The sequence below is a fragment of the Symphalangus syndactylus genome, chromosome 17 (genome assembly GCF_028878055.3).
Source record: "Symphalangus syndactylus isolate Jambi chromosome 17, NHGRI_mSymSyn1-v2.1_pri, whole genome shotgun sequence".
Taxonomy (NCBI): Eukaryota; Metazoa; Chordata; class Mammalia; order Primates; family Hylobatidae; genus Symphalangus; species Symphalangus syndactylus.
Window position 1 is genome coordinate 40,889,976 of NC_072439.2, and position 23,931 is coordinate 40,913,906.

General features: G+C 38.6%; 1 protein-coding gene across 1 annotated transcript in view; it reads right to left on the reverse strand.

The window, feature by feature from the left end:
- SLC2A13 (solute carrier family 2 member 13) overlaps positions 1 to 23,931 on the reverse strand; it is a 367,374-nt gene that overhangs the window by 181,320 nt on the left and 162,123 nt on the right. Inside the window, exon 4 of the mRNA XM_055250265.2 lies at positions 21,180 to 21,288. Coding sequence (XP_055106240.1) covers positions 21,180 to 21,288 — 109 coding nt within the window. The remainder of the gene's footprint in view (positions 1 to 21,179; positions 21,289 to 23,931) is intronic.

A 23,931-nucleotide genomic window follows, 5' to 3' on the forward strand; every position in this document is an offset into this window, starting at 1 on the left:
TGTCAACTAAAATATTCAAATTAGAGATAACAATATGTCCAAACATACAGCTTACTAACCACTGATACAGAGAAACAATCTTGCACCCCCTCCATCTCTAACAGTTGCTGTCAGAACCACTATAAGCATCATCTACTTCTTTCTTCCCTTATCAAGGGCAAAACAAACGCCCTACCATTAAATGAGTACTACTACTAATGCCTGCTACTAAATGAGACCAGAGCTCTCATTAACACAACTAGCTGCCCTTACCAATGCCTCTCCTGTTGCCACTCCCTTTCCAACACCCCTATTCGCCTGCCAGCAGTGGCTGGCACCTACCTGCACCTGCACCTAGAGACGTGTGGGCCTCCTGAGTATCTCTGTTCCTTTATTCTACTCTCCTCTGAAGCTGATGCTATAAGAATGCTGGGGTCAGGAGAAAATACACTGTAAATCTTAGAGTTGTAACTTGGGAGGTTCTATGATAGCAATGATAGGTTGATTTTATATTTCAGATATGGTAAGGCAAAAGAGGATTTTGTCCACCAGCTTAAAGTGCCACACACTATTGGAAAATGATTCCCAATTTCAACTGAGCTTGTAAATTCCAATTTAACTTTTACATTTAAGCCAACTAGTACATTAGGAATGGACTCTGTAAAACCTAATGAAAGAAAAAATACCCTCCCACAAAACAAATGGTCAGAATGTAAATATCCAAAATTGTAAATAAATATCCAAATTTAGTTGTTTTGATTTTATACTAATTACTAAAATAGTATTATAATTTTAATTCATTTTATGTAATAGTATATTATCCTAATATCATAGTTTTATTGAACCCATTCAAGACCTTTATTTTGTTACTCTTGTAGCTGTTCTTTTCTTTCATCTCCCCAAACTGAAAACAGACCTTGCACAATATAACTTGGCAATCTAGTTCATTCATTTCCTAGAAAAGGTGAAAAAATAAACCTTAAGGCTCTTGCAACAGATTTTCTTCCATGCTGCTTTCAGTTCGGTGTTTTAATGGAATGAGTAGTATACAGGGTGATTTTCATTTTACTATATATTGCTCCAGTAAAGTAGGAAATAGAAAATGGATATTTTTTCCAGTTATTTAATCAGTTTACTAAGGATATGGGAGAATCAGGCACTTCAAATAAAGTACAGTACAATAGTACTACACTTCTTTTTTTGACCACTAAAGCAATATGAATAAATGATCCAATGCTTAAAATGACCCCTAAATACCTAGTTCCTCATCTTTTAAAATTTCAGCAAGACTTCACTATAAAAAAGGAGCAACAGAAGCACAATCATCAACGTCAACATCTGGTTACAGAAAAGGGAAATAGATGAAGCAGTTGTCTGCGTTTCTCATGCAACCAGTATTTTTTGAGTGCCTACTGTGTGCTGGAGACAGTTCAAAGGTTAACAATAAAGATGGGGGCTCTACCCATGGAGCTTAATAAACAAATAAATAAGCAGAATTTTAGCCAATGATAAACATGATGGGAAAAAAAATGGATTGATGTGATATTGATGGGAAACGGTGGCTGTTCCAAACAGGGTCAAGGCCTATCTGAGGTGTGCTGTTTAAATTCAGACACAAGTGACAAGGAACCAGTCACAATGAGATACAGAGGAAGATCGTTCTAGCAGAAGGGAAAGTGACTGAAAAGTCTCTAAGTTGAGAACAAATCTGGAGGTTTTGAGAAACAGATGAAAGAAAAAAGCTGGGGCAGTTAAGTCTTAATGAACCAGGGGATAAAGGTGGGGGTGGGATGATGGAGAAGATAGGGGACAAGCAGGCAGAGTCTGTGGACCATGTGAAAAGCCAGGTTGATTTAAAGTGTAATGGAGCCTGTAATCCCAGCACTTTGGGAGGCTGAGGTAGGTGGATCACTTGAGGTCAGGAGTTCAAGATCAGCCTGGCCAACATGGTGAAACCCTGTCTCTACCAAAAAAATACAAAAATTAGCCACATGTGGGGGCATGTGCCTGTAATCTCAGCTACTCAGGAGGCTGAGGCAGGAGAATCAGTTGAACCTGTGAGGCAGAGGTTACAGGCAGCTGAGATGGCACCACTGCACCCCAGCCTGGGCGACAGAGTGAGATCCTGTCTAACAATAAATAAATAAGAATAAACTGTGATGGAAAGCTATGACCTTATCTACATTTCTCAAAGTTCATTATGGTTGCTCTGTGGAACATGGCTTATGAAGGATGAGCATGGATGCAGGAAGACCAGTTGGAAGGCTAACTATTGCATATTGCAGTAAGTGATGAGAGGCAACAGTGACTTGGGCAGATCGCAGCAGTGAAATGAAGATAAATATAGGAAGGATACATGCTAAATAATAGAGCAGAGGTTCCCATACTTTCTTGCTTCATGGCGCCCTTGGTGTCTCAGTATTTTTTTTCATAGCACACGTAGGTCTAAATTACCTAGCAGTTCTACTTTATAAGGTACATACTACTTAACAGTGGTAGTACATCTATGTCATTATTTTGCTTGAAAATTTAAAATATCCTGTGGTCTCCTGTGAAGCGTGCCCTGTGGCTCCAGGCTGTTCAGGAACCATAGCTTTAGTGCTAAGACTTGCAAGAGAAATGGATGTGAGGAGTACAGATAAAAGGAGAATCAAAGATTCCTGGCCAAAATCCTGGATTTGAGGCCTGAGCAACTAGAGGGATAGTAGTATCACTCACTGAGATGGGTAAGAATGGGGAACAAACACAACCCTGAAAAGTATCATGCCATCTACAAATAAGAAAGTTGAGACTTATAGAGTGTCTGTGTAAATTACTCAAGGTAGCACAAGTGGTCAGGAAACAAGAAATTTGATTCCAGGTCTGTCTAATGCCAGATAAAATAATAATAAAAAATAAGCTTCTATGACTTAGTCACATTAGAGTAGATTAACTATGATATTTCAGTTAATTCTAGCAACATTATTAGATTGTCTGATTCTGATTCTGAAGTTAGCTTTGACATAACTCCCTGTTAGTTGGTAAAAAGGGATTGTAAGGGGTGGCAAATAGCAGCCTTGTACACATAGCCTCAAAAAGAATTCTTTTAATGTGAAATGAAAGTCTTGGGGATAAAAAATGAAACTGAAGATTCTATGAATGTCCATAGCTGTTGACATAACAACTAGCTATTCCTAAAACCAGAGCCATTCTAATTGCCAGCTTTCTTTTCAACCCAGCCCAGAACGGACATATATGGTGAAAGTTCTAAGTAGAATGCTAATCGAATGTTGATTCCTTAGGACAGGTGGCACAACCTCAAAGGCCTACATGAGGCCAGGTTATGTGGAGCAGCAGGGAATGTAGGGAACGGGAGAGGACATACATCATCTCCAACAGGCAATGCCATCTCTGGAAATCTGGACTTTAATGTGTAATTTAACAAATGTAAAAACTCTGCACTTTCTAAAGAAGGCATGCCTGAGGACTAAATTTGGTCCTTGCAAACAGTCTTAGATAAATGATTACACTTTTGGATAAGCAGCTGAGGGAAGAGACTTAGGGACGTTACAGAGGGATCATTAGAAGAATCCAGGAGGAGGCTGGTAATTCTATGCTGGAAACTAAAGTTGAAATTTCACAGTTAAATCTACTTTATACATTTTCTATATTTTCTGGTACTGAGTGGTTTTTCAAAAATAGAAATAGGAGAACCTTATATGTAGTTCTCTAAGGTTTAATCTGTCCAGTAAGAAATGATCTTATCAAAATAAATGAAGATGTTCTAGCAAGAAACACTGTTCATTTTTCTCCCTGCCATGAATGGCAGGTCATTAGACTATTTGTCTCTGCATGGAGCAGCTTAATAGCATTTGAAATCCTGCAATTCTACCAGCCATAGGAAGCATAATCACAAACTTGAACAGAACTCACTAACTTAGATCTTCACCTGCCCTCAGAAAGAAGGAACCAAGAGAAAGAGATATGACTTGAAGAATACTTTATGGAAATCTTCAGTGTTGAAATCCAAATTAAATCTATGGCTGGGACTGGTGGCTCATGCCTGTAATCCCAACACTTAGGAAGGCAGAGGTGGGAAGATAGCTTGAGCCCAGGAGTTTAAGTCCTGCCTGGGCAACAGAGCAAGACCTCATTCTCCTCAAGAAGGGAAAAATAAATAAATAAAATTATGAAAACCTATCCAATATTATAAATCATTAGACATGTCATTATAGCCTGTCACTAATTCTAATTCTAAAGGTCAGAACTAACTTGGCAACATTTTTGAAAAATCCTCTTCTCAAAGCTTGAATATTGTGGCTTTTATTTTCCTAAGGTCATGTCTGCAGACTAATTAACGAAGACTCACACGATCAGAGAGTGACTCATTCCCCTTCTACATCATGCTACGACTCTGGATATGAACAGAATAAAAACAAAACTGTCAGTAGTAATTAAAATCTAGCTGGTTCTCCCTGGGGAATATTGCAAGGGGGCATTTTTAGTATGTGTATGGTCTTTTGGAGGAAATAGACACAGCTGCAGTTGTAATATAATAAATAACTATTCATAGATATCCACTCAGAGTGCTAAAGGAGGCCAGAAGGTGAACGTTTACATTGGCCCCTGGGTTCAGGGAGATGACGTGTGACCTAAGTTTGGAAGTCTTTTAGGTTAAGCTAGCTATTTCAGCTAGGGAGAATGGCACACATGAAGGCACTGAAGCTTGGATTAGCTTTAGTCATTGCCAGAATTACAGGAGGTTCCATGTAGCAGGAGGTCAATGTACCTTTTTATACCTTATACATCTCATCTTTGTGCCTCATTATAATTCCTGATTTCCAGATCACTGATGCCCTGAAAAGTTAGGAAGCTTGTAGCTTTACATACCCTTCTTTATATACCCTTGTGTAGGGCAGTGGTTGGACATGAAGCAGTGCAAAGATGGACAAAAGCCACAAAGGGCTCTGGACTTTGAACTTTGCTGAAAGCTGTAGGACACATTAAATCATTTATGTCAAGACAAGACATAATTGATTTTGTTTCAGAAAGTTTAGAGGCAGAGATAATGAAGGCTCAATTGAGGAAGTTGAGATTTAAGGCAGGAAAATCCTCTGTGCATCCCTCTACAGTGTTGTCAAGTCCCCTGCCCTCAAATGCTCGGGCTAAGGTAGGTTCACTTTGATCTTTTTCTCTTTGGGAATTAAGAATTGTGACAATTCCAATCTATTGTGGATGCTTGAACTAGAAGTACCTCCAAAGTTATCGTGGAGTTGAATATATGAGTGTGTATGGCAGTTGAATATATGAGTGTGTATGTCAGAGGAGTTCTGACCTGCAACTACAGATTAGGTCTTCTTTAACATGTAGATGGTCATCGGCCTAATGGGACTGGAATAGGTCTCTGAGTAGAGATGCAAGCCAAGACCTAGAAAGCACCACCATTACGATTCAAATGGAGTAGGAAAAGCCATGAAGGAGACTTAAGCTGAAATGCTGTGGTGAGGGAAAATTTTTTCAGAAGAACCACGGCCAAGTGATGAGAGCCTGGATAGTGAACTCATAGAGAAGAATAAATGTACATCTGGAAGAGGAAAATAGAACTTCCTCACATCTTTTGTGGCTGGCACTTTGCTGTCTTATTGCATCTTCAAGCAACCTTTCAAGACAGGTCACAGCATATGCTTTTAAAGATAAGCAAAAGAGACCATAAGTTCCCTGAAAATGGTGTAAGTCATACTGTGTATCTCTGGTCCCTGGCAGAGTGCATGCTACCAGTGTGTGTAAAGAGTGAATTAAGACCTGGGCACTTCTACAATGTTACAATAGTCTAACCAGAATCAGCCAGACTGGTGTTACTTTCAAACTCACATATATTGGGGACAAAGTTCTGCTTTACTGGCACAGAAAGTCTATTTTCTAGGACACATCCCTGGATTTCATGCTATTTCAACTCATTAACAGTGCCTCCATTTCTTCTCCTTACCTTTCAGCGAAACATATAATTCAGAAAAAGGAAGGCAAGGAAATATGTTTTCACATTTCTACAGATGTCCTGAGGCACCTGAAACCTTAGTTGATGATACTTTACAAACCATGGAGATGAATTTCCACTAATTACCACAGAACCTTAAATTCACATCTGATTCAGGAAGCATGACAAAAGGATTTGACAATCTTTTGATGTAAACTACAAGTCATGCCACATGGGGCATATTTAGCTACAGATTCCCCACCGTCTAAGGAGGATTTATTAGATCTTATCATCCTAAGGTCATTGAGGTCTTTTCTCCTTGACATAAATCTAAGATGAAAAGAACATATCTAATACCAAAGTGAAGGGCACTACTATAACAAACATGTACAAGCTAGAAGAACACCATCATGATTCTTTCCTGAATTTTGAAAATAGAGACATGCATAAAATAAGGATATTACAGCAATTTTATGTCTCCAGAGGATGCCTCAAATCCTGTATCGATGGGTATAGGGTAAAGAAGGTGGATTAACGGTGGGATGTTTCTGCTTTCCACAAACGCCTGGGACTTTATAAACCGCAGCACACAGGGAGCAGAAGGAAAGTGAACACAGATGTAGTTGCTCCCACGGGCCGGAATCATACATGATTTCTCATTTAATCACATTCGGGAGGTATTATAATTCCTGATTTCCAAATCACTGGGGACCTGAGAAGTTATGTAGCTTGTGGAGTTTACACAGAGAGTAGGTGTGTTGGGTTTGGATTCAAACCCAGATCTAACACCAAAGGTTGTATTAGTATTTGATGTACCATGTTTCTGCACACGAAACAACTCCATTTAAAGAAACTTTAAAAAAAAAACACAACAAAAATAAAAATAAAAAACACAACAAAAATCATGTTTGTGTCCCCTTCAATCCCTAGGTAGAATTAATCACTCATTTTCCTGTGTTCCTACAGTGTATTAATTTGGCTTTTATTTTGCTGCACTGTAACTAGCTGTGTGTCTATATCCTTAGCTATAATACAAACTTCTCAGTGATAATAATTATAGCTTACAGATCTTTGAATGTACAGCAATGATATAGTAAATATTGGTTGAAGGCATAAATAAATACATTAATGATGTATTTTTCAGATTCCTGTAACAGGACAAAATTATTTGTGAATTATACAAAGAAAAAAGGATAATAATATTCAAGAAAATATATTTTCATCATTTGTTAGCATGAATCTCCAATTTTTATTGCTTATTTTCCACATGGTTAGCCAGGGATCTTTTTTTTTTTTTTTTTTTTAACTAAAAATGGATTTGCTATATCCATGAACAGTACTAAGAAAGTTCACATCCATATTGTGCTAACTTATTTTTACACATATTTGGAGACAGGATTTTTCAGAGGTGCTTTTCATGCCTTGCCCCATATGCTCTAGATCGCCCTCTGAATTACCCTGCAGCCATCATGGAAACTCACTATAGAATCTGACAGTTTCTAGCTCAACTTTCTTTGTCTCTCTACTTGTCTACATGACAGCTCTGGCACCATAAGTGATTTCTCAGGAAAGCCTGGAGGAAGTGCATTTAACATCCGCAGGGACAACACTCAAGTTGAGGGAATGGGGATTGTGGATAAATACCCCTGGACTAATTCTGAGGGCAATCTACACTGTTCCTCGGAGAGTACTCAGCAGGACTGTGCTCCAGTTGCCTACTGACATAGCCTGCTTACCAATGCTCTCTTCACTGCCTCTTCTCCCTTCTCTATCCCACTTCCCTTACTCCCTTTCTCATCCTCTTGATATCATCCCCAAAATATCATCTGCACCTAAGTCCTTGCCTTAGGGCCTGGTTTTGCGGCAACCTAAATAGAGACAGGTATGCAATACATACATAGGAAAATGGAAAATGATTAGAAACATCCTGATGGCTTGCTATAAAGGCATTCTGCTCCAAGCCTCCTCTGATGAGAGTGCTTTGTTTTGTTTGCTAGGATAGTGAGTGACCTACCTGCCATCAAAAAGGGTTTTAGACTCCAGAGGGAGAAAGTACACCCTTTCCCTTATAAACCATGTGCACATGAGTTGAGAAGCCAGTGGAGTTCACAGGGCTTGAGCCTACTCTTACGTTATGAAAGCCAAGGAAAGTCTATCACATCAGGTGACAAGTCTGCTACACAATCACAATCTTGGGATAGAGAGGCATTATCAGCCATAACCTAGATTGTCTTTCTTCAAAGACATGATTGGGAAATAAAAATATGGTCTTAACATATAAGAAGCTAGGCCTCTAAGACAATGATCAGCATGTGGTAAGCATTTAATAAATATTCCAAAAATTTTGTTGAACAAAGTACAATTTTCTTTTTAGGCCAAAACTATTTTTCTACAGTCTTTTCATCCAAGAAAGGCTTAAAGTATTACTATTTCAAATGTTTTAGCTTCCATTCTACTTGAAACTCCATTTGTCCTCATTCAAATGCACATTAAAAGTCCAGCTACTTCACTTTATAGGTAATTAGACTGAAAGCAATTAACTGGCATGCCCAGAGTCCCATGGTGGAGACAGACCTTGAATCTAATTTTCCTGATTCCTGGGTTAATATTCTTCCCCTCACATGACACTCATTTTTCAAAAGAGTGAGCCATAAATTCTAACATTTTCCTATTAATTCACTAACTTTCAGCCAATGAACACAAATGAGTACAATTCACTAATCTGGAAATACTTCGATGAGTAAACATTTTATCTTTCAACAGCTTTTTGGACTAGGGAGGCAGAGAGGAGAAGACACTTTAGTGAGATGCTGCTCTAATACATTCATCCTGCATTGTGGAAGACCTGAAAGAGAGTAAAACCCCATTCCCAGTTCAGATTTACAATCTGAAAGTGTACAAACCCTTATTGTTTTCTTTCTTATTTCCTGCCATCTTTATTCTTCTCTACATTTATCACCATCTGACCGTGTGTGCTTGTGCTATGTTTCCTGATTACATGGTAATTATTTTTTTAATACCAGCAGTGCTTGTTGAGGATAGAATATGAGAATGGAACAGATCCAGAAATACTGCACTTAGAAAATTAAATTAATTAAATATGATTAACAAGTACGAATGACTCATTCAACCATCAGCCTAGCTTGTCCAGGAACTCTAGATCAGGATATAAATCAAAGAACTTAGCTAGGTACCAGAAAACTTAAGAATTTGATGTTAATGGTTCTTGAGATGGCTGTGATTTTTTTTAAGCACATAAAAAGCCATTTTAGGTTGTTTATTTAAAATATATATAACTTATAATATTTTATTTATTCATTTTTCTATACGTTATTGGGGTACAGGTGGTATTTGGCTACATAAGAAACTTCTTTAGTGGTGATTTGTGAGATTTTGGTGAACCCACCACCCAAGCAGTATACACTGCACCATATTTGTAGTCTTTTATCCCTCGGCCCCATCCCACTCTTCCCCCTCAAGTCCCCGAAGTCCATTGTATCATTCTTATACCTTCACGTCCTCATAGCTTAGCTCCCCCATATCAGTGAGAACATATGATGTTTGGTTTTCCATTGCTGAGTTACATCACTTAGAATAATAGTCTCCAGTCTCATCTAGGTCAGTGCAAATGCTGTTAATTCATTCCTTTTTATAGCTGCATAGTATGCCATCATATATATATATATGATGTATATATATATATATATGAATCAGTTTTTTTATCCACTTGTTGATTGATGGGCATTTGGGTTGGTTCCATGATTTTGCAATTGTGAACTGTGTTGCTATAAACATGCGTGTGCAAGTATCTTTTTCGAATAATGAGTTATTTTCCTCTGGGTAGATACCCAGTAGTGGAATTGCTGGATCAAATTGTAGTTCTACTTTTAGTTCTTTAAGGAATCTCCACACTGTTTTCCATAGTGGCTGTGCTAGTTTACATTCCCACGAGCAGTGTAGAAGTGTTCCCTGTTCACCGCATCCATGCCAACATCCACTGTTTTTTTATTTTTTGATTATGGCCATTCCTGCAGGAGTAAGGTGGTATTGCACTGTGGTTTTGATTTGCATTTCCCTGATCATTAGTGATGTTGAGCATTTTTTCATATGTTTGTTGGCCATTTCTATATCTTCTTTTGAGAACTGTCTATTCATGTCCTGAGCCTACTTTTTGATGGGATTGTTTTTTTCTTACTGATTTGTTTGAGTTCATTGTAGATTCTGGATATTAGTCCTTTGTCAGATGTATAGATCGTGAAGATTTTCTCCCACTCTGTGTGAGGTCCCAACTATTTACCTTTGTTTTTATTGCATTTGCTTTTGTGTTCTTGTCATGAAATCGTTGCCTAAGCCAATGTCTTGAAGGGTTTTTTCCAACGTTATCTTCTAGAATTTTTATAGTTTCAGGTGTTAGGTTTAAGTCCTTAATCCATCTTGAGTTGATTTTTCATAAGGTGAGAGATGAGGATCCAGTTTCATTCTCCTACATGTGGCTAGCCAATCATCCCAGCACCACCTGTTGAAAAGGGTGCCCTTTCTCCACTTTATGTTTTCGTTTGCATTGTCAAAGATCAGTTGGCCTTAAGGATTTGGGCTTATTTCTGGGTTCTCTATTCTGTTCCAATGGTCTATGTGCCTATTTTTATACCAGTACCATGCTGTTTTGGTGACTATGGCCTTACAGTATAGTTTGAAATCAGGTAGTGTGATGCCTCCAGTTTTGTTCTTTTTGCTTAGTCTTGCTTTGGCTATCTGGGCTCTTTTTTGGTTCCATATGAATTTTATAACTGTTTTTTCTAATTCTGTGAAGACTAATGGTGGTAGTCTGATGGGGACTGTATTAAATCTGTAGACTGCTTTTGGCAGTATGGTCATGTTCACAATATTAATTCTACCCCTCCATGAGCATGGGATGTGTTTCCATTTGTTCGTGTCATCTATGACCTCTTTCAGTAGTGTTCTGTAGTTTTCCCTGTAGAGGTCTTTCAACTACTTTGTTAGGTATATTTCTAAGTATTTTATATTTTTTTCCAGCTATTGTAAAAGGGGTTGAGCTCTTGATTTGATTCTCTGCCTGGTTGCTGTTGGTGTATAGAAGAGCTACTGATTTGTGTATATTAATCTTGTACCAGGAAACTTTGCTGAATTATTTTATCAGTTCTCGGAGCTTTCTAGAGGAAAATTATTCCTCTGGTTATTCTAGTTAGCAATCAATTCCTCTAACCTTTTTTCAAGGTTCATATTTCCTTGCATTGGGTGAGAACATGCTCCTCTAGCTCGGAGGAGTTTGTTATTACCCACCTTCTGAAAATTACTTCTGTCAATTCATCAAACTCATTCTCAGTCCAGTTTTGTTCCCTTGCTGGTGAGGAGTTGTGATCCTTTGGAGGAGATGAGGTGTTCTGGTTTTTGGAATTTTCAGTCTTTTTGTGCTGGTTTTTCCTCATCTTCATGGATTTATCTACCTCTAGTCTTTGAGGTTGGTGACCTTCAGCTGGGGTTTCTCTTTTTGTTGATGTTGATGCTATTCCTTTCTGTTTGTTAGTTTTCCTTCTAACAGTCAGACCCCTCTCCTACAGATCTGCTGGAGTTTGCTGGAGGTCCACTCCAGACCCTGTTTGCCTGTATCACCAGCGGGGACTGTAGAACAGCAAAAACTGCTGCCATTTCCTTCCTCTGGAAGCTTCGTCCCAGAGGGGCACCTGCCAGATGCCAGCCAGACTCTCCTGTATGAGGTGTCTGTCAACCCCTGCTGGGAGGTGTCTCCCAGTCAGGAGGCATGGGGATCAGGGACCCACATGAGGAAGCAGTCTGTCCCTTAGCAGAGTTCGAGTGCTGTGCTGGGAGATTAGCTGCTCTCTTCAGAGCCAGCAGGCAGGAATATTTAAGTCTGCTGAAGCTGTGCCCACAGCCACCCCCTTCTCCCGGGGGCTCTGTTCCAGGAAGATGGGAGTTTGATCTATAAGGCCCTGACTGAGGCTGCTGCCTTTCTTTCAGCGATGCCCTGCCCAGAGAGAAGGAATCTAGAGAGGCAATCTGGCTACAGCGGCTTTGCTGAGCTGTGGTGGGATCTGCCCAGTTGGAACTTCTCTGCAGCTTTGTTTACACCGTGAGGGGAAAACCACTGTCTACTCAAGCCTCAGTAATGGTGGACGCCCCTCCCCCCACCAAGCTCAAGCATCCCAGGTCGACTTCAGACTGCTGTGCTGGCAGTGAGAATTTCAAGCCAGTGGATCTTAGCTTGCTGGGCTCCGTGGGGTGGGATCCGTTGAGCTAGACCACTTGACTCCCTGGCAGGGAAGCCATGAGGGACTGTGCCATGAAGGACAGTGCATTCTGGCCCCAGTACTATGCTTTTCCCACGGTCTTTGTAACCCGCAGACCAGGAGATTCCCTTGGGTGCCTACACCACCAGAGCCCTGGGTTTCAAGTAGAAAATTGGGTGGCCGTTTCAGCAGACACCGAGCTAGCTGCAGGAGTTTTTTTTCATACCCCAGTGGCACCTGGAACACCAGCAAGACAGACTTTGATGTAGGCATTTAGGGCTATGAACTTTCCTCTTAGCATCACCTTTGCTGTATCCCAGAGGTTTTGATAGGTTGTGTCGTTATCATTCAGTTCAAAGAATTTTTAAATTTCCATCTTGATTTCATTTTTGACCCAATGCTCATTCAGGAGCAGGTTATTTAATTTCCATGTATTTGCATGGTTTTGAAAGTTCGTTTTGGAATTCATTTCCAGTTTTTTTTTTTTTTTTTTTTTTTTTTTTTGAGACGGAGTCTCGCTCTGTCACCCAGGCTGGAGTGCAGTGGCGCGATCTCGGCTCACTGCAAGCTCCGCCTCCCGGGTTCACGCCATTCTCCTGCCTCAGCCTCTCCGAGTAGTTGGGACTACAGGCGCCCGCCACCACGCCCGGCTAATTTTTTGTATTTTTAGTAGAGACGGGGTTTCACCGTGGTCTCGATCTCCTGACCTCGTGATCCGCCCGCCTCAGCCTCCCAAAGTGCTGGGATTACAAGCGTGAGCCACCGCGCCCGGCCCTTCATTTCCAGTTTTATTCCACTGTGATTTGAAAGAGTGCTTAATATAATTTTAATTTCCTTAAACTTATTGAGGCTCATTTTATGGCCTATCATATGCTCTATCTTGGAGAAAGTTCCATGTGCTGCTGAATAGAATGTATATTCTGTACTTGTTGGATGAAATGTTCTATATATATCTGTTAAGTCCATTTGTTCCAAGGTATAGTTTAAATCCACTGTTTCTTTGTTGACTTTTTGTCTTGATGACCTGTCTAGTGCTGTCAGTGGAGTACTGAAGTCTCCCACTATTATTGTGTTGCTGCCTATCTCATTTCTTATGTCTATTAGTAATTGTTTTATAAATTCGGAGCTCCAGTGTTAGGTGCACATGTTTAAGATTGTGATATTTTACTGTCGGACAAGGCCTTTTACCATTATATACTGTCCCTCTTTGTCTCTTTGAACTGCTATTGCTTTAAAGTTTGTTTTGTCTGATATAAGAATAGCTACCCCCTGCTTGCTTTTGGTGTCCATTTGCATGAAATGCCTTTTTCAACCCCTTCAAGTTTATGTGGGTCCTTATGTGTTAGGTGAGTCTCCTGAAAGTGGCAGATAGTTGGTTTGTGAGTTCTTATCCATTCTGCAGTTCTGTATCTTTTAAATGGAGCATTTAGGTCATTTACATTCAATGTTTGCATTGAAATGTGAGGTACTGCTGCTTTCATCATGCTTTTTCTTGCCTGGGTACTTTGGTTTTCGTTTTCTGTTTTTTGTTTTTAACGTGTATTTTTGTTTTATAGGTGCTGTGTGATTTTTGCTTTAAAGAGTTTCTGTTTTGAGGTGTTTCCAGGATTTGTTTCAAGATTTAGAGCTCCTTTTAGCAGTTCTTCTAGTGGTGGTTTGGTAATGACAAATTCTCTCAGCATTTGTTTGTCTGAAAATGACTGTATCCTTCCTTCATATATGATGCTTAGTTTCTCTGGAAACAAAATTCTTGGCTGATAATTTTATTTAAGGAGGCTGAAGATAGATCCTCAATCCTTTCTAGCTGGTAGGGTTTCTGCTGAGAAATCTGCTGTTCATCTGATAGGTTTTCTTTTATAGGTTACCTGGTGTTTCTGTCTCACAGCTCTTAAGATTCTTTCCTTCATCTTAACTTTGGGTAACCTGATGATAATGTGCCTAGGTGAAGATCTTTTTGTGATGAATTTCCCAGGTGTTCTTTATGCCTCTTGTATTTGGATGTCTAGGTCACTAGCAAGGCTGGGGAAGTTTTCCTCGATTATTCCCCCAAATATGTTTTCCAGGCTTTTAGAATTCTCTTCTCAGCTATGCCGATTATTCTTAGGTTTGGTCGTTTAACATAATCCCAGATTTCTTGCAGGCTTTGTTCATGTTTTCCTTTTTCTTTGTCTTTGTTGGATTGGATTAATTCAAAGACCATGTCACTGAGCTCTGAATTTCTTTCTTCTACTTGTTCAATTCTGTTTCTGACACTTTCCAGAGCATTTTGCATTTCTAAAAGTGTGTCCAAAGTTTCCTGAATTTTTTATTGTTTTTCTTTAAGCTATCTATTCCCATGAATATTTCTCCCTTCACTTCTTGTATCACTTTTTTGATTTCCTTGCATTGGGCTTTGCTCTTCTCTGGTCCCTTCCTGATTAGCTTAATAACTAACCTCCTGAATTATTTTTCAGGTAAATCAGGGATTTCTTCTTGGTTTGGATCCACTGCTGGTGAATTGGCGTGATTTTTTGGGGGGTGTTGAAGAGCCTTGTTTTGTCATATTGCCATGTTTGCCTTTCTGGTTCCTTCTCATTTGGGTAGGATCAGTCAGAGGGAAGGTCTAAGGCTGAAGGCTGTCGTTCAGATTCTTTTGTCCCACAGGGTGTTCCCTTGATGTAGTACTCTCCCCCTTTTCCTATGGATGTGGCTTCCTATGAGGTGAACTGCAGTGTTTGTTGTCTCTCTTCTGGGTCTAGCCACGCAGTGAGTCTACCTGGCTCCAAGCTGGTATTGCAGGTTGTCTGCAAAGAGTCCTGTGATGTGAACCGCCTATGGGTCTCTCAGCAGTGGATACCAGCGCCTCTTCTGGTGGAGGTCGCGGGGAGCGGGGTGCAATGGACGCCATGAGGGTTCTTAATTTTGGTGGTTTAATGCTCTATTTTTGTGCTGGTTGGCCTCCTGCCATTAGGTGGAACTTTCCAGAAAGCATCAGCTGTAGTAGTGTGGAGAGGGACTGGCAGTGGGCAGGGCCCTAGAACTCCCAAGATTATATGTCCTTTGTCTTCCACTACCAGAGTGGATAGGAAAGGACCATGAAGTAGGGGCCAGACTAGGCATGTCTGAGCTCAAACTCTCCTTGGGTGGGTCTTGCTGTGGCTGCTGTGGGGGTTGAGGGTGAGATTCCCAGGTGACTGGAGTTGTGTACCTAGGAGGATTATGGCCCCCTCTGCTGAGTTATGCAGATTGTCAGGGAAGTGGGGGAAAGCTGGCAGTCACAGGCCTCACCCAACCCTCATGCAAACGGAAGAGCCGGTCTCACTCCCACCATGTTCCCGCAACAGCCCCAAGTCTGTTTCCAGGCGGAAGAGGAGATGGGCTTGAAAATTTGCCCGAGGCTATCCGCCTCCCAGCTGCGAAAGAAAAGGGCTTTAGTTTCCCCCTTCCCGCCTCCCACCACCCCCCGCCGGCCTATGAAGTCTGCACGCCCCATTTGCATCCTCCCTTCTGGCCAGGAGGCTTCTCGCCCCATTCAAACTGTTACCGAGTTCAGCTACAGAATTTCTTCTCCCTGTGGAGTTTTACCCCCTGCTCCTCTGGCCACCCTCCTGATGGATCACTGTGCTGCCAGGCAGGAATGGGCTGCTTGGGATCCAGCAAGCTCCCAGGGCCTTTCTGCTGCTTCCTCTACCCCCACTCCTGATGGATCACTGTGGTGCCAGGCAGGAATGGGCTGCTTGGGATCCAGCAAGCTCCCAGGGCCTTTCTGCTGCTTCCTCTACCCCCTTATTTCACTTGGCTCTCTAACTTGGCTTCTATTACTCTGAGTTAACAGAAGACACAAGAGTGAGAAGAGGAAATAAAGCTGGCAATATTACTCTGCAAGGAGAGTGGCTGAAAAGTAAAAGACCAAATGCCCCAGAGAAGATTCCCCCACAATTCTCTTTATCCAAAGCAAACTCAAAAGCCTAAACTCTGGATTTTCTTTCCCACTTTACTACTGTTTTTTTGTGTAACCTTAAAAGAGAGTCATTTAACCACTTGGTCTTCTTAGGTAAAAATCTGATACCTTTCGTTCATCCAAGACAGACTGATTATCTGCTTATCAGAATATACCAAAATATAGTTTATTATAAGTTCCTCAAAAAAGAAAGATGTTATCAAACCTACACAGAATTTAGTGTTTCCTTTCTCACTACCTACCTGCACCTCCCTCCTCCAAACATGACACATGTATTTAGGTTGTGGTAATGATAATGTGGGAAGTGTCTATTTATTAATAGTCATCAGATAAATATTTCTTAGATTGAACATGGAACATCTTTGATATTATAACTAGTTTAGAATAGATCACAGTAAGAATTTCTTTTTTTTGTTTGTTTGAGACGGAGTCTCACTCAGTCACCCAGGCTGGAGTGCAATGGCATGATCTCGGCTCACTGCAAGCTCTGCCTCCCGGGTTCACGCCATTCTCCTGCCTCAGCCTCCCGAGTAGCTAGGACTACAGGCGCCCGCCACCACGCCCAGCTAATTTTGTGTATTTTTAGTAGAAACGGGGTTTCACTGTGTTAGCCAGGATGGTCTCGATCTCCTGACTTTATGATCCGCCCACCTCGGCCTCCCAAAGTGCTGGGATTACAGGCGTGAGCCACTGCACCTGGCCGAGAATTTCTTGAATTTACTTTAACCATCATCATCTTCATCTATCACTCCTCTTCTTTATTTTGACACATGCAGAAATATTTTATTGGTCTATGAGATACATTGCAATGATACTAACACCCTTATATTAGGAAAGTTAGTACTCCATTTTCTCTACTCTTTCTCTCCTGTGAATAAAGGAAAATAATCAATTCAGTTGCATGTTGAAATTATTAGGATGAGAGTCATATTATAAAAAAAATTGCCTCATCTAAAAGTGAAATGTAATGTCTGAAATATGTAAGTTTTTAGGAACTTACAAGTCTTCCATTCGGTAGGGTAGAGGATGAGAATGTATGGATTGGGATATACAGAAACATAAGTTATCATGCAAATAAAAGATATATGTCTATATCTATGATATACTATCTATAGATAAATGTGGTAAAGGAAAAGAAAATTAAGTATTTCAAGAAGAAAATCTATTTTGTCAAATGTGACAGAATAGTAAATAGGTCAAGGGAATAGGAATAAAGGATTCTTTGAGGGAGAAGATAAAAAACTAAACATGGTAAGATTATATAATACAACTGTGAGGATGATTTATCTTTTAAGGTAATGTATAATATTATCTTTCCATATAATCTTTCTATAAACTCACCTTGGTGAGGAATAGAATTCAAAATGCCTTATATTTCCGTTCACTCAGATTTTGAGGTGAACAACAGAATTTTCAAAAACATATTTCAACTCCCACACATTATTAGGGTTGAATTAAAATAAAGAAAAGCATTGCTTGCTTTATTTCCCACTTAAAAGAGAAGAAGTTGGAAAAAAAGAGTAAAATTTTATATACGTAAACATATGTGTTATATGTATAAAATATCCATAGAAAAGATATTCTGAATTAACAAAGTAACAAAAAATAAAAGAAAGCATAATTAAAATTTCTACTAAAAATACAAAAAGTAAATTATTAGACTCTAAGAGATTATTTTAAATCAGAAACAAAGTTTACGATAGTATTTACTTAATCTTGAGCATAATGGAAAAAGATACACACATATACACACACAAATAAAGACTAGGGAGAGCAGGGGAAAACACATTCCATGAGAGTCCCAGATGAGTCATTTTTATGCAGACAGTAAACAGCAGTACAGTGTATCATAATGACATTGACTTACACTAAATTTTATGGGCCTATAATATGAATGCCTGAAATTATGTACTGTGAATAAACAACAGTTACTCAGCATAGGTATTGCATTATTTTAATGTCTAATCCTTTAACCTCTAGACATGAACATATTAATTTATGAGGGAAGTTGATTAGCTGTTTCATATCATGTAGACACAGTCTAAGTTCAGCCATCATTTACTTTATTTTATTCTTCCTGTTTTCCAGGATTGATAATCAAATGCAAACAAAAGCTCTATGACAACACTACCTATATCATGTGCAGTTTATGATAAGCAAAATGCATCTATCATAAATATTAGAGTATATCAGGATCCTTATATCACTTGATCTTCAGGAAAAAAGTGAGGCTTTGGAGAAATGAATGTTTTATTAAAATTTGACAGCGTCAATCAGCTCAATTTACACTACTAGTTACTGCTAATGGATTATGGCAGTCATTTCAAACTAGGAACACACTGGCCCCAGTCACTACCCATAAACTAGAGTTGGCTCTGTTTGTGATACCTGTTTTAAGTGAAAACAAAAAAAGTACAAGAAAAATCCTTCACTTTCTATGCCTTTATACTTGTCAAGTTTAAATGCTTAGGAAAAAAAGCATAACAAACAAAACATATTTTCAGAACCAGAACAAATATTAGGTTGGTCAACTAATGAATTCACATAGGATTATTAATGCATCTAATTATTTGATGCTTGGTTCTAGCCTAGCTGCAATTCTATACTTCCACCAGACTGCAGAAGGTGGACACATCTCAGAACAAGTCATGTTGTGCCAAATTCAGAGAACAAGCAAGCAAACATGCCTGGCACTAGACCAACAGATGGGCCTTCATAGAGCTGGTAAAGGCGAGAAAAAACGAAAGTTAATGTCAGAGAGAAGGAGGAGAGAACAAAATATTGAAAATGTAGTCTCGAAAGTTAAAGTCTTAACAAGGATTATGATTAAAGTCAAATCCACAAAGTGTGTGAATGTATAGAAAATGGAGTTTCTTAACAAATCTTGATTTAATCTACTAGCTCATTGGGTCCTAATCCTTATTTTTTAAAAATATTTTAATCAATTCACTCTTCTCAAACTATCACTAAATAATTCATCATATCTCAAGTAATTAAAAAAAATCAAGAGTCTCAAATACAAATGGTTTACCACAGAAAATTTAATTTTACATAATTTGTATTTTCTTAATGAAAAAATTCAATCAATAGGCAGGGGGTCGGGAGGACTTCTAAGATGTGGCAGCTTTTAACCTAACAATATGTGCCCTGGGAAAGCACATAACCTTCTCTAAACTGCATTTTATTATTTAGGATCTTAAAAGTCTACTCTGTAGAGAATTGAGAGAGTCCTGTATGGCCCTTATAATAATTTGAAATCTTATATTTAACTGTGAGTTTATTTAATGTGTGCTTCCTCTACCAGCCTGTACATCCATGAGGACAAGACCCAGGTCTATTTTAGTTACTGCTGTAGGTCTAGTCTATTGAGGCCCTCAAAAATGGGTTTAACACTGAATGAGGAAAATCTAGTAGAGCCACTAATATTTTTTTTCTTTTTATTATTATTATTATACTTTAAATTTTAGGTACATGTGCACAATGTGCAGGTTTGTTATATATGTATCCATGTGCCATGTTGGTGCGCTGCACCCATTAACTCGTCATTTAGCATTAGGTATATCTCCTAATGCTGTCCCTCCCCCCTCCCCCCACCCCACAACAGTCCCCAGAGCGTGATGTTCCCCTTCCTGTGTCCACGTGTTCTCATTGTTCAATTCCCACCTATGAGTGAGAACATGCGGTGTTTGGTTTTTTGTCCTTGGGATAGTTTACTGAGAATGATGGTTTCCAGTTTCATCCATGTCCCTACAAAGGACATGAACTCATCATTTTTTATGGCTGCATAGTATTCCATGGTGTATATGTGCCACATTTTCTTAATCCAGTCTATCGTTGTTGGACATTTGGGTTGGTTCCAAGTCTTTGCTATTGTGAATAGTGCCTCAATAAACATACGTGTGCATGTGTCTTTATAGCAGCATGATTTATAGTCCTCTGGGTATATACTCAGTAATGGGACGGCTGGGTCAAATGGTATTTCTAGTTCTAGATCCCTGAGGAATCGCCACACTGACTTCCACAATGGTTGAACTAGTTTACGCCCCACCAACAGCGTAAAAGTGTTCCTATTTCTCCACATCCTCTCCAGCACCTGTTGTTTCCTGAGGTTTTAATGATGGCCATTCTAACTGGTGTGAGATGGTATCTCATTGTGGTTTTGATTTGCATTTCTCTGATGGCCAGTGATGATGAGCATTTTTTCATGTGTTTTTTGGCTGCACAAATGTCTTCTTTTGAGAAGTGTCCGTTCATGTCCTCAGCCCAAAATCTCCTTAAGCTGATAAGCGACTTCAGCAAAGTCTCAGGATACAAAATCAATGTACAAAAATCACAAGCATTCTTGTACACCAATCACAGACAAACAGAGAGCCAAATCATGAGTGAACTCCCATTCACAATTGCTTCAAAGAGAATAAAATACCTAGGAATCCAACTTACAAGGGACGTGAAAGAGCCACTAATATTTAGTCCTTCCCACCCCCAGCACACATACAGCTTTGGGAATTACTCTTAAAATTAGAGAACAGGGAATTTTTCTGTATTCCCCACTCTCCTTCCCACTCAATCTCGCCTCTACCATACTCTGGTTATAATAAACGTACTTCTACTAATGTCCTTATCACATTGCACTGTAGTAGACTGCACCAAAAAGAAATGAATTAGCTATCTGTGTGCCCATAATCTCTGGCAATGCCAGGTGATTTTCTTCTATTTTACTTTCCAAAAAGCATCAAGAAATGGCTTAGAAAAACTGACATATTTAAGCTCAGAATACAAGGAGGTATTGGATGGCATAAAAGGGAAATTTTATGGAATCAAATAAAGCCAATAATATAACAAACAAAATAAATCACCTTTTTCTAGTTACAAATTATTGGAATTAATAAATTGTAAAGTTAGTATCTCGCAAAAGGAGAATTCATACATTTAATCAAAACAAATCACTGAGTCTAGTATTTACATGAAATACTTTTCACTATTTCATGTAAAATAATCCTTTCACAATCTTTTCAGTAAAAAGCCAGAAAGAAATACATACATGATGGTGTTAATGCCTGAGAGCTGCTGGAACATTTGTAGGCCACAACCCACAATTAAAGCTCGGCGAGTTGGGGGATAACTCAGCATTCTGCAGATCACAGGTCCAGCTTTTTTAAGAAAGAAAGAAAAAAAAATACATCTGTTATTTTTAGCTCTCAGTAATTATTCCCAATAGGACAAATTTTCCCAAATCTTCATGAAATCAACATGACTGGGCATTTGAAATCAGAACAACTCTATTTTTACAGAAATCTGGGTACAATATTTTATTTTGCAAACAGTGTATTTTTTTTTTAGTTTGAACTATAAAAGCGACAAGAGAGAATTTAAGTTTAAGCAATTTATGGATAAGAAGACCTATATAACTAAAACTGTCAAATTAGTCTTCCTTAAATCCCTATAAGCTCTAGAGATTAATCACTTTCTTTGTTCTTCAACTTTCTTGTCAATTAAGTATTATTTAAAATTCATCCATGTGGGACTACTTAAAAGTCACTGGCAAAATTGCTTTAATCAACCGTAAGAAAAGCATTCATTAAAAACAATTAAACAAAGAACAAAATTCATGTTATTTTACTAAAGTTACAGAATTTGGGCATGATGTCAGCCTTGGTTATAGCTACAATGGAGATTATTAATAAAAGTTACCAAAAAGTTAATAAAGAAAAACAATTAATACCTATTATCTATAGATGTGTGTGTGTGTGTGTGTGTGTGTATTTCTAAATTTTGAATAGTCCCCTAAGAGGCAATCAATGATTACTTTAAAATACAAATGAACTTTCAAAATGGCAGAGATACCTTGGTCTTTATCTGAACTCTGGGTCAGTTCTGGAAAGCTATAGATCTGAACCACTGAGTCCTTAAGTAGGTTGACTAACCTTATTGATGCCTGCTGTCAGGGCATAATTACTAAAAGTGGCCCTTCCAGCCTCATATGTGTTCCAGTTACAATGTCACCTTAGCTTTAAGAGGCAATCTATATGGTGTCCTTAATGGAGCTAGAGTCGAATCCCAGGACCTACGGTATTCCTGCTGTTAGAAGAGATGGGCTGGGATCACTGCAATGCTAACTGCTTAATTAGAGTCCAAGTTCTGTTAATGAAACCTAAACCAAGTCTGGTAAATTAAAATCCAAAGAAGTCTAACTATTTTAGGATCTTTTGAAAATCTAACATTCAAGTTCACAAAAAGGGAATAGAATATGTATGTTGTCTCAGCAATAATAGTATGGAATGTCAAGCCAGGACATTAGTTAGAATGAAATATTATAGGGGTGAGAATATCCTTTTCCTACATGGATATGAGTATAATCATAAAACTTGAGTTATTGCAATTGATTTTGTTTCTAAATGGCAAGAGAGGGAATAGATTAATTTAGAGAAGTGTTGATGGTCATTCAAAGCTAAATGTAGTGACAATCCACTTAGAAAGCAGACTGAGGGTATTATAAATGTCAAATTGCCTTAGATTCGAGCAAAGCAGTATTAAAGCCTAATATATCAGAAAGACTGTGTTAAACAGGTGGATTTTGAGAATTTGATTGTAACAATGCTGAAATACATCTGGATCAGCTACCTGAAAGATAGGCAGGCTCATCTGCAAATACAGATACCTGCAAGTGAGCCACAAAATAAGCAAGGCACTACCTTTTTCCTTTAATCAAAACTTTCAAATAAAAGTAATATCATTTACCTTGTATATCATGATTTAAAAAAAAATGACAACAAAACAAAAACAAACAAAAGCCCTTTCTCAGATGAGAAATTAGTCTTTCCTAATGCAAGAAGTCTATTATAATCTTTGGAGAGATGCATCTACTTTCACTATTATACTGTTTCATGATTTGATGGTCAGGCTAGGTAATAATGATTTTGGAGAACAGAAATACAGAACATTTTGACAGATTAGGACTGAAGTTTGACTTGCCATAAAAACAAGCAATAAGCTATTGCATAAACATCACATATTTCCTAGTTTTTTAAAATCTTCATTTTATATTTTCTCTTGATTTGGATTTCCTGTTAAAAATAAATGATGGTAGTTCCTTTATTAGACTGGATTTTTTAATGGATAAATTTTGGTCCCAGCAGCTGCACATCTGATTATGCATAAACAAAATTAAAGAATTTCCTTTCATTAAAATTATAAACCTAGCTTCATTAGGCAGTAAAACTTCCTTTACAAATGAAAACCATCATTAATCTTTATATCACAGAATCTATGAGGCAGAAGAAAAAAATCAAGTATATTAACTGGCTGAATGTTCATAAGTGAACATTTAAAATGTCATGCTCTACTTAAAACATTTCTTTTGCTTTTGTAATTAAAAATGTTTTGTGCATACAAACATTTCACATTTAATTTTATTTTAAATGTTTATCTTTCAAACACAGAAATTCTCACATTATAAAAATTAAAACCTTTAACCAACTACATTAGAAATAAAAGACCTAAAATATAACACATAGTAAAGCAGTAGATTCAAGATCCCAAAATGAGCTCATCCCTCTTCCTTCACTCTGAACACCTCATACTACCAAGTTGCTAAGTAACTTGCACAAGGTTGTCCAGGTGGCAGAGGCTCCGGCAGCAGGGATGAAAAAGACAGTCCCACAAGGGCAGCCACTTTTGTGGATGATAGGTTGTCTGTGAACCTAGCCTACAGAAGGTTTTCCAAGTATGATTAAAAACGCACTAAAAGCCAGTTTCTATAAAATTCCAGCTCTTGACTTTCACTTCCAGCTAAG